The sequence below is a fragment of the Macaca fascicularis genome, chromosome 11 (genome assembly GCF_037993035.2).
Source record: "Macaca fascicularis isolate 582-1 chromosome 11, T2T-MFA8v1.1".
Taxonomy (NCBI): Eukaryota; Metazoa; Chordata; class Mammalia; order Primates; family Cercopithecidae; genus Macaca; species Macaca fascicularis.
Window position 1 is genome coordinate 12,117,472 of NC_088385.1, and position 11,283 is coordinate 12,128,754.

General features: G+C 44.6%; 1 protein-coding gene across 3 annotated transcripts in view; it reads right to left on the minus strand.

Annotated features, from left to right (window-relative positions):
* The window catches only part of A2ML1 (alpha-2-macroglobulin like 1), a 54,318-nt gene extending 43,559 nt beyond the window's left edge, over positions 1-10,759 (minus strand). For 2 of the 3 annotated variants that reach the window (XM_065523744.1, XM_045364719.3), the window contains exons 1-2: positions 9,461-9,602; positions 1,744-1,796 (exon numbers count right to left, since the gene is read on the minus strand). In XM_065523744.1, the coding sequence (XP_065379816.1) occupies positions 1,744-1,776 (33 nt within the window). In that variant the 5' untranslated portion in view covers positions 1,777-1,796; positions 9,461-9,602. Of the gene's footprint in view, positions 1-1,743; positions 1,797-9,460; positions 9,624-10,009; positions 10,194-10,664 lie in introns of those variants that run through there. The other variant, XM_005570054.4, reaches the window with a different exon arrangement.
* Between the last annotated feature and the right edge of the window lie 524 nt (positions 10,760-11,283).

The window sequence follows — 11,283 nt, forward strand, 5'->3', positions numbered from 1 at the left end:
GATAAATCGGCTCTGTCTAAGCAGCAGGCAAGGTGAACCCATTGGGTGGTTACAAAAACACAATTTTTATTCTAGCTTTCTTGGTAAAATTCCTTTTGTTAATCTCGGTGTTTCAACTGAATTTGGAGGGAGGGCTTGGCTAGAGAAATAGAGCGGGGAGGAAGGAATAATTTTACAAGAGAAAGAGAACCTGACTGTGGAAATCAGAACACCTGGAAGTAATCCCGCATCATTTGAGCAAAGGAAATATATCGTAACAGGGGTGGTGAATGAGATCAACCCTGAGGGTAAGTGAGTCTAAAATAGTGCTGCTGCCGGCCACACTTTGAACCCGGCACTTCCTTGTTGCAGCTCTAGAGAAAACAGTCTGTTAAGAAATAAGTACTCAGACCAGGTGCGGTGGCTCAGGCCTATAATCCCAACACTTTGGGAGACTGAAGCGAGAGAGCCCAGGAATTCAAGACCAGCCTGGGCAACAAGGTGAGACCCCCATCTCTACAAAAAATAAAATAATTAGCCAGGTGTGGTAATGCACACCTGTGGTCCCAGCTACTGGGGAGACTGAGGTGGGAAAATTACTTGAACCCGAGGCAGAGTCAAAGCTGCAGGGAGCCATGACTGTGCCACTGCACTCCAGCCTAGGCGACAGAATGAGACCTTGTCTTAAAATGTTAAAAAAAAAAAAAAAAAAAAGTAAGAAATAAGTACTCAACATTATACTGAACTCCTACAAAAGAAAAGCTACAGGTGATGGGAAGAAGGAACTAAAAGGAAATCTATATTGGGAAAGAGAGTAGCGTGTTAGGGCATTACTAAAGAAAGCAAGGTGTCTGGGAGATAAGTATCTCAGAAGCATGTAGAAATGACACGTGTTCCAACTTGAGATCAAACCTATTAAAAGACTTATGATTCTAGCGATGGGGAGCCCAAGGAAAAGTCAAATATTCGCTAAATGTTGCTACCTTTTAACCTTTGGCATATATTTATTTAATGTTGCCTTAAGATAATTATCTATTTTGTAAATTATTTTACCTCATAGAAACAGAGGGGAAGCGGACATTCTCCTTTTTGCCTTAAAAAACAAAAACAAAAACAAAACAAAACAAAACTTTTTTCAGTCCTGAAGAGAAGCTCTTGAAGTTTGTGAAAACTCTTAAAATGAAAGGAGGCTGAGCTACAGCTCTTGTCTGTAATCCCAGCACTTTGGGAGGCCGAGGTGGGTGGAACACTTGAGGTCAGGAGTTTGAGACCAGCCTGGCCAACATGGTGTAACCCTGTTTTTACTAAAAATACAAAAATTAGCCAGGTGTGGTGGCGCGTGCCTGTAATCCCAGCTACCCAGGAGGCTGAGGCAGGAGAATTGCTTGAACCCAGGACGCGGAGGTTATAGTGAGCTGAGGTCACGCCACTGCACTCCAGCCTGGGCCACAGAGCGAGACTCTGTCTCTAAATAAACAAATACATAAAATAAAATGACAAGGAGAGTAACCATCTCTCAAGAACCTGATTGATGTGTAGATACTGAAGCTGAGAACTGGTTACCTCTGCTTATTCCTAGGCTGATTTAGGCTAGCTTGCTGAGGCTAGTCCAGCACTTCCAGTCCCACACGCACAGCAGTCTCCAACCCAGAGGGCCTTGCCTTGCCAAACCCAGGCTGAGAGGACTTCCGCCTTGGAGAGAATCTCTCATCTTTTTCCCTATTCTCTCAGTCTGCACCACTCCCTTTCCTCCTCCCAACTCACCTTGTCATTCACTGGAACAAAGTTGCTATCCATGGTGACAATGCGGAAATACACTGGAAGGGAACAGGCATCGTTAGCAAAGGGGCTGTTTCCTGGCTCAGAATTTTCCTTTTTTTTTTGAAACAGGGTCTCACTCTGTCACCCAGGTTGGAGTGCAGTGGCACAACCATGGCTCACTGCAGCCTCAAACTCCTGGGGTCACCCAGCCTCCGGAGTAGCTGGGACCACAGGCAGGCGCCACCACACTCGGCTAATTTTTGTAGAGACGGGGTTTCACCATGTTGGTCAGGCTGGTCTTGAACTCCTGACCTCAGGTGACCCACCTGCCTTTGGCCTCCCAAAGTGCTGGGATTGTAGGCGTGAGCCACCGCACCCGGCCTCGTGCTCAGAATCTTTCCTCCATCCCTCCTCCTTCCTCACACGTGCTCTGAGTCAGCAAAACCCCAACAGGTGTTACTTTTTTACAAAACCTACTCTGAGAGTGAGGTAAAGCCCAAACACAGGCCTGGAGCTCAGGAGGCAGAGCAAGAGGCAGAATAGAAGCCTCCACTGACCACCCTCCTCATGCCCCACAGGAACACCAGACTGAACAACTGTCCACACGAAACAGCACCGTCAGAAGAACCAAAAATCAGGTGAGTGATCACACTGCCTGGTTTTAACTTCATATCACTGAAAGAGGCACTGAAGAGGGTAGAAAAGACACACTTGAAATGCTGATACACCCCCCGCCCCCATCCCCCAGCGGTGACTGTGTGGCACAGAGACAGAATCGATGAACTTGGGGGAGGGAGAGCACTTCAGTGACTGTGGGACTTGGCATTGGAACTCAGTGCTGCTGCATCACAGGGGAAAGCACACAGGGCAGAACTCAGCCAGCGTCCATGGAGGGAGCATTTAGACCAGCCTCAGCCAGCAGTGAATTGCCCGTCCCAGCAGTTGGGAGCTGAGTTCCGATTAGCCCCTGGGGCTCCGAATAGTCAGCAGTGATAGCTGCGCGGTACTTGTCATGGACCTTGGGTGAGACTCAGAGACACGCTGGCTTCCAGTGGTTCAGCACGTTCCCAGCTGTGGTGACTATGGGGAGGGGCTCCTTCTACTCGAGAAAAGGAGAGGGAAGAGTCAAGGGGACTTCGCTTGTAGCTTAGGTAGCAGCTCAGCCACAGTGGGGTAGAGTACCAAGCAGGCCCTTGGGGTCCCCAGTTACAGGCCGTGGCCCTTGGATGGCATTTCTGGACCTGCTGTTGGTCAGACGAGCACTTACTGCTCTGAAAAAAGAGTCCCAGGCCAGGCACCATCACCACCAGCTGACTAAGAGCCCTTGAGCCTCGAGAGAACACTAGAAGTATCCGGGCAGTACTCGTCGTGGGCCTGGAGTAGTTAGTGGTGGCCACAGGGAGAGACTCCTCTGTGGAAAGGGGAAGGAAGAGTGGGAAGGACTTTGTCTTGTGGCTTTGGTGTCAACTCAGCTGCAGTAGAACAGAACACCAGGTAGATTCCTCAGGTTTCTGACTCTAGGCCCTGGCTAGCAGATAACATCTCTGGACCTTCCCAGGGTCATGGGGAACTCACCACCCTGAAGGGGAGGACAACAAGCGTGGCTGGCTTTGTCACCTGCTGACGGTAGAGCCCTAGGGCCTTGAGCAAACATAGGCAGTAGCCAGGTACTGGTTACCACAGGCCTTGGGTGAGACACAGGACAGTGCTGGCTTCAGATATGACCCAATGCAGTCCCAATACTGGTGGCCACAGGGGTGCTTGTGTCACCCCTCTCTCCAGGCAGCTCAGCACAAAGAGAGAAACTGTTTGTTTTGGAGAAAGTAAGGGAACAGAACAAGAATCTCCACTTGGTAATCTGGAATTCTTCCAGATCTTATCCAAGACCATCAAGGAGGTACCTCTATGAGCCTTCAAGAGCCAGAGATACTGAGCATGGGGTCCTCCCTAATGCAGATGCACTGCAGAGTCCAGAAACTTAGATTGCAACACCCAGGGCCCTTCAAATACCTGGAAAGTCTGCCCAAGAAGGACAGGTACAAACAAGTCCAGAATACAAAGACTACAATAAATACCTAACTCTTCAATGCTTAGACACCAATGAACATCCACATCAAGACCATCTTGGAGGCCAGGCACGGTGGCTCAAGCCTGTAATCCTAGCACTTTGGGAGGCCAAGACGGGCGGATCACGAGGTCAGGAGATCAAGAGCATCCTGGCTAACACGGTGAAACCCCGTCTCTACTAAAAAATACAAAAAAGTAGCCGGGTGCGGTGGCAGGCGCCTGTAGTCCCAGCTACACGGGAGGCTGAGGCAGGAGAATGGCGTGAACCCGGGAGGCGGAGCTTGCAGTAAGCGGAGATCGCGCCACTGTACTCCAGCCTGGGCGACAGAGAGAGACTCCGTCTCAAAAAAAAAAAAGGGGCCATCTTGGAAAAAATTACCTCACCAGATGAACTAAATAAGGCACCAGCAACCAATCTCGGAGAAACAAAGAGAGTGATCTTTCAGATCAAGAATTCAAAATAGCTGTTTTGAGGAAACTCAACAAAGTTTTAGATAACACAGAGAAGGAATTCAGAATCCTATCAGATAAATTTAACAAAGAGATTGAAATAATACTGAAAAATCTAGCAGAAATTGTGGAGCTGAAAAAAATCAATTCACATACTGACCAACACATTAGAGTGTCTTAACAGTAGAATAGATCAAGCAGAAGAAAGAATTAATAAACTTGAAGACAGGCTTTTTAGAAATACACAGTCAGGCTGGACCTGGTGACTCACACCTGTAATCCCAAAACTTTGGGAGACCAGGGAGGGCAGATTACCTGAAGTCAGGAGTTCGAGACCAACCTGGCCTCAAAACCCCATCTCTACTAAAAATACAAAAATTAGCTGGGCCATAGTGGCACGCATCTGTAATCCTAGCTACTCAGGAGGCTGAGGCAGGAGAATCCCGGGAGGTGGAGGTTGCAGTGAACCAAGATCGCGCCACTGCACTCCCGCCTGGGTGACAGAGGGAGATCCTGTCTCAAAAAGCAAAGCAAAAAAAAAAAAAAAAAAAAAAAGACCAATCTGGCCAACATAGTGAAACCCTATCTGTACTAAAAATACAAAAATTGGGCTGCGTGTGGTGGCTCACATGTGTAACCCAGCACTTTGGGAGGCAGAGGCAAGGCAGGCGGATCACCTGAGGTTAGGAGTTTGAGACCAGCCTGGCCAACATGGTGAAACCCTGTCTTAAAAGTACAATAATTAGCTGGGCATGGTGTCAGGTGTCTGTAATCCCAGCTACTTGGGAGGCTGAGGCAGGAGAATTGCTTGAACCCAAGAGACGGAGGTTGTAGTGAGCTGAGATTGCGCCACTGTACTCCATCCTGGGCGATAGAGTGAAACTCCTTTTCAAAACAAAACAAATAAAAATACCCAGTCAGGGGAGAAAAAAGAAAAAGGAATGAAGCATGCCTACAAGATCTATAAAAATAGCCTCAAAAGGGCAAATCTAAGAGGTATTGAATTTTGGCCGGGCACAGTGACTCACACCTGTAATCCCAGCACTTTGGAAAGCTGAGGCAGGTGGATCACCTGAGGTCAGGAGTTCAAGACCAGCCTGGCCAACATGGAGAAACCCCGTCTCTACTAAAAATACAAAATTAGCCAGGCATGGTGGTGCAGGCCTGTAATCCCAGCTACTCGGGAGGCTGAGGCAGGAGAATCACTTGAACCTGGGAGGCAGAGGTTGCGGTGAGCTGAGATCATGCCATTGCACTCCAGCCTGGGAAACAAGAGTGAAACTCCGTCTCAAAAAAAAAAAAAAAAAAAGAGGTATTGACTTTAAAGAGGAAGTAGAGAGAGAAATGAGATGGGAAGTTTATTCAAAGTGAAAATAACAGAGAACTTTCCAAACCTAGAGAAAGATATCAATATTATTATTATTATTATTTGAGATAGTCTTGCTCTGTTGCCCAGGCTGGAGTGCAGTAGTGTGCTCTTGGCTCACTGTGACCTCCACTTCCCTGGTTCAAGTGATTCTCCTGCCTCAGCCTCCCCAGTAGCTGGGATTACAGGCATGGGCCACCATGCTTGGCTAATTTGGTATTTTTAGTAGAGACGGGGTTTTGCCATGTTGGCCAGGCTGGTCTCGAACTACTCACCTCAGGTGATTTGCCCACCTCAGCCTCCCAAAGTGCTGGGATTACAAGCATGAGCCACCAAGCCCAACTGAGAAAGATATCAATATTAAGTACAAGAAGATTATAGAACACCAAGCAGATTTAACCCAAATGAGTCTACCTCAAGACATTTAATAATCAAACTCCAAAACATCAAGGAATTTAAAATAAAAAAATCCTAAAAGTGCAAAACAATAGACGTGGTGGCTTACGCATGTAATCCCAGCACTCTGGGAGGCCGAGTGGGGAGGATAACTTGAGGTCAGGAGTTGGAGATCAGCCTGGCCAACATGGCGAAACCCTGTCTCTACTAAAAATACAAAAATTAGCCAGGCATGGTGGTGCTCACCTGTAATCCCAGCTACTCAGGAGGCTGAGTCAGGAGAATCACTTGAACCCAGAAGGCAGAGGCTGCAGTGAGCAGCCATTTATTACATTCCAGCGTGGGCAACAGAATGTGACTCCATCTCAAAAAAACAAAACAAACAAAAACAAAAATTAGCCAGGCATGGTGGTGCACCCCTGTACTCCCAGCTACTTGGGATGTTGAAGCACAAGAATCGCTTGAACCCAGGAGGCGGAGGTTGCAGTAAGCCGTGATCCCACCACTGCACTCCAGAGCCTGGGCAACAGAGGGAGACTCTGTCTCAAAAACAAAAAACATTCAGTAACATTTCTATATGCCAACAGGGAACAATCTGCAAAATAAATTAAGAAAGATAATCCCATTTACAATAGCTATAAATAATATAAAATACCTAGGAATAAACTTTACCAAATAAGTGAAAGAGCTCAACAATAAAAACTATAAAATACTGATGAAAGAAATGGAAGAGGATGCACAAAAACATGAAAAAAGATTTCATGTTTCTGGATTGGAATAATTGATATTGTTAAAAGTCCATACGACTTAAGGCAATCTACAGATTCAATGCAATCCCTATCAGAATACCAATGACATTCTTCACCGAAATTCTACAACCTAAATTTTAGGAATATTGTTAAAAACAATTGTAAGGCCGGGCGCGGTGGCTCAAGCCTATAATCCCAGCACTTTGGGAGGCCGAGACGGGCAGATCACCAGGTCAGGAGATTGAGACCATCCTGGCTAACACGGTGAAACCCCGTCTCTACTAAAAAATACAAAAAAACTAGCTGGGCGAGGTGGCGGGCACCTGTAGTCCCAGCTACTCGGGAGGCTGAGGCAGGAGAATGGCGTAAACCTGGGAGGTGGAGCTTGCAGCAAGCTGAGATCCGGCCACTGCACTCCAGCCTGGGGGACACAGCGAGACTCCGTCTCAAAAAAAAAAAAAAAAAAAAAAAAATTGTAAAATTTTTATGGAACCACAAAAGACCTAAAATAGCCAAATCTATTCTGAACAAAAAGAACAAAACTGGAAGAATCACATTATGTGACTTCAAATTATACTGCAAAGCTATAGTAACCAAAACCACATGGTACTGGAATAAAAACAAACACATAGACCAATGGAACAGAATAGAGAACCCAGAAACAAATCCACACGTCTACAGTGAACTCATTTTTTATAAAGGTGACAAGAGTATACACTGGAGAAAGGACAGGCTGTTCAATAAATGGTGCTGGGAAAACTGGATATCCATATGCAGAAGAATGAAACAGGACCCTCATCTCTCTCCATATAGAAAAATCAAGTCAAAATGGATAAAAGATTTAAATCTAATACCTCAATCTATGAAACTATTATAATATAAGAAAACCTTGGGGAAACTCTCCAGAACATTGGTCTGGGCAAAGATTTCTTGAGTAATACCCAAGGATCACAGGAAACCAAAGCAAAAATGGACAAACAGGATCACATCAAGTTAAAAAACTTCTGCACAGCAAAGGAAACAATCAACAAAGAGACAACCCACAGAATGAAAGAAAATATTTGCACACTGCCCATCTGACAAGGGATTAACAACTAGAATATATAAGGAGCTCAAACAGTTCTATGGGAAAACATCTAGTAATTAGATTAAAGAATGGGCAAAAAGATCTGAATAGACATTTCTCAAAAGACGACATACAAATGGCAAACAGGTATATAAAAAAGGTGCTCAAATCATTGACTGTCAGAGAAATGTAAATCAAAACTACAATGAGATATTATCTCTTCCCAGTTAAAATGGTTCTTTTCCAAAAGACAAACAATAATAAATGCTGGTGAGGATGCGGAGAAAAGAGAACCCACATACATTGTTGGTAGGAATGTAAATTAGGACAACCACTATGGAGAACAGTTTGGAGGTTTCTGAAAAAAACTAAAAATAGAGCTTCTGTATAATCCTGCAATCCCACTGCTAAGTATATATCCAAAAGAAAGGAAATCAGTATATCAAAGAGCTGTCTGCACTCCCATGTTTATTGCATCAGTTTTCACAATAGCCAAGATATGGAAGCAACTAAGTGTCTATGAACAGATGATAAAAAATGTATTAAAAATGTGGTACACATACATAATGGAGTACTATTCACCCATAAAAAAGAATGAGACCCCGTCCTTTGCAACAGCATGAATGGAACAGGAGGTCATTATGTTAAGTAAAATAAACCAGACACAGAAAGACAAATTTTGCATGTTCTCACTTATTTGTGGGAGCTAAAAATTAAAACAATTGAACTCTTGGAGATAGAGAAAAGAATGATAATTTTCAAGTGTGTGGAAAAAATAAGGTAAAAGGAAAAAAAAAATTTAAAGAGAGAGAGAACAGAACGATAGTTACCAAATGCTGGGAAGAGTAGTGGTGGGCAGGGTGAGGGGTGGGGTGGGAATGGTTAATGGGTACAAAAATATAGTTAGATAGAATGAATAAGATCTAGAAATCTTGTAGTTTTTAGCACAATAGGGTGACTACAGTCAACAATAATTTATTGCACATTTAAAAATTAATAAGAGTATAATTGGAGTGTTTGTAATACAAGGAAATGATAAATGCTTGAGGTGATGGATACACGTGTACCCTGATGTAATGATTACACATTGCATGTGTGTATCAAAATGTCTCATCTACCCCATAAATATATATACACCAGCTATGTACCCACAAAAATTTTAAATTAAAAAAAAACAACAACAAATCCAAACATAGTTTCTCTTCAGGGCGCCTGACTTTGAAATCTCAGAATGAAGTGCCCCTGTAAGGAAGAATGAACAAATACAAAAAAACAAAAAACAAAAAAAAACCAGTAGCTCAAGCCAAATGCCCTCAGTGCTTTCTTAGCCATTTACAAGCAGCTTGTTGCAAGGCCCAGCAACCCAATTATACTTGCCAAATTCTATTCCAGAAGAAATGTGTACTTTTGATTTAGATACACACACACAGTAGCAACCCCCACCTACTTCTCTTGCTTGTGTAACGCAGCATGTATTCAACACCTGTAATACTTAATCCCCCAGATTTTCCTCTCTTCTGCACTCCTTGTTTCTTAAGCCTCCTATCAAACCACAAATGCCCTCTTTACCCCTGTGCACAGCGGTTTCCCCAGTTTTCAGTCAAACCCCAAATATGTGATTCTTACCTTGCTGCCCTGGGGTGTAGATAGGTTTGTCAGTCTGTACGAAGGTGCCACTCCCCTGTCTCTGAATTAGAACCTTTTTCTTCTCCTCAAAGCTGATGTTATTTCCAACTCCTGACACCCGGATTGTGGCCACTTCTTCTGTGCCACCAGCAGGAGGTGGTACCTGACCAAGAAAGGGGACTTCTGGGGCGGAGTAAGGGATTGGGGGAACAGAATCAACTGGTCTCAACCCAACAGTGAGTAAAAGGAAGGAGTTGCGTTAGATGGGGGTAGCAAGGACAGAGACATAAAACAAATTACCAGGAGGAAGAATTAAGATCAGGAACTAAAGGGAGAAATCCAAGGTCAAGGAAATTGTGGGTGAGTTATAGCCGGGGATTGAGGTTGACAAAAAATAGGTTTAGAGGCCATGGCAAAGGAAAACACAAATTATGCTTAAAGTAGATTATATTGAGCCTAGAGAGAAGAATAGGCAAGTAAGGGATTAGAGTTAGAGCAAAGGAGAACAGGCAAGTAAGGGATTCGAGTTAGGGCTGAGTCTGTGCTTACAAGAAAGGAGATACAATGTAAGTGCCTCTTCTTCAATCCAGAGTGTTCTAGCAACTTCTGGGTCTTGTCCTTGGTCTCCAGAGTAACCGTGAATTTAACATCACAGTACCCAGGGCTCAGATCCAAACAAACCTTCTGAACGGAGGGGAAGTTTAGCTGGGCTGGTAATGTCACCAGGTAGTTTCTATGAAAGGAACAGAAGGATTTCAGGGCAATAATGATTCATTCACGTCAGGAAAAATTAAGCACTCTCCTAAGCGCTCAGCACGTAGCAGTGAATTAGACAGACCAAGCCCCTGCCTTCCTTATGCAGCTCATTTTCTACAAGAAGCAGAGAAACAACAACGCAGTGCACAGTCTTAAACTTCTACCATCAGGAGGCCCTCACCGAGAACACACGCCGAAAGCACCAAGGAGGAAATCAGGCCTATTTCAGAAAACAGGGTACGTTTTAATATTTCTCTTTTTTAAGGCTTCCTCTTCATCCCTCAGCCTTCCTCTCTGGGTAAAGGATCCGTGGAAGCAAAGAAGAGAAAAAAGGAGGAGGAAATTAAGATAAACCAAAGTGTATCTCCCCATCTCCATATAAATGTTTGAGAAAGTTCGGCAAAGAAGCCACTGCCCTAATAAACCAATTCTGACACCAAGCACTCACGGAAGTTCTTCTGCAATGGCTGGCAATAGGGCCAACATTCCTAGAAGGAGATGAGCCCACATCTTTGTGGGTGAGACAGATTTTCCAGGGTCGGGACCAGAGATCCGCTCTGCGTAGCTTTATATACGAATTCCAGGTAGGGTGTGCAGCGATGACTGATGCTGTAGTCAATCACCTCCTGGCACCTGGGACACAGGAGGACCGTGTTCCTCCTTCTCTAACCGCTGGCTTAGCTGGTGGACCAGGGTAGGGCCACTATTCACTTCTTTAAACTTGTTTCTCCCCGGAACATCTGTACTGGTTCAGCCAGTTTTGGGGGAAAACCAGAGCTGAGTATTCATAATGGTAAAGCTCTCAGAACATATTTTGAACTCCTCCCTTTTTTTCTGGTTTCATTCCAATTCCTGTTCTCATTTAATGTCCTTATTTTCTTTTATTATTCAGTTAAGGTGTAGTTGGGAACACAGGTATGAGAACAGTATCAATAGAAAAGCAATAAACTTGGCCAGTCACGGTGGCTCACGCCTGTAATCCCAGCACTTTGGGAGGTTCAGGTGGGCGGATCACGAGGTTAGGAGTTCAAGACCAGCCTGGTCAACATAGTGAAACCTGTCTCTAC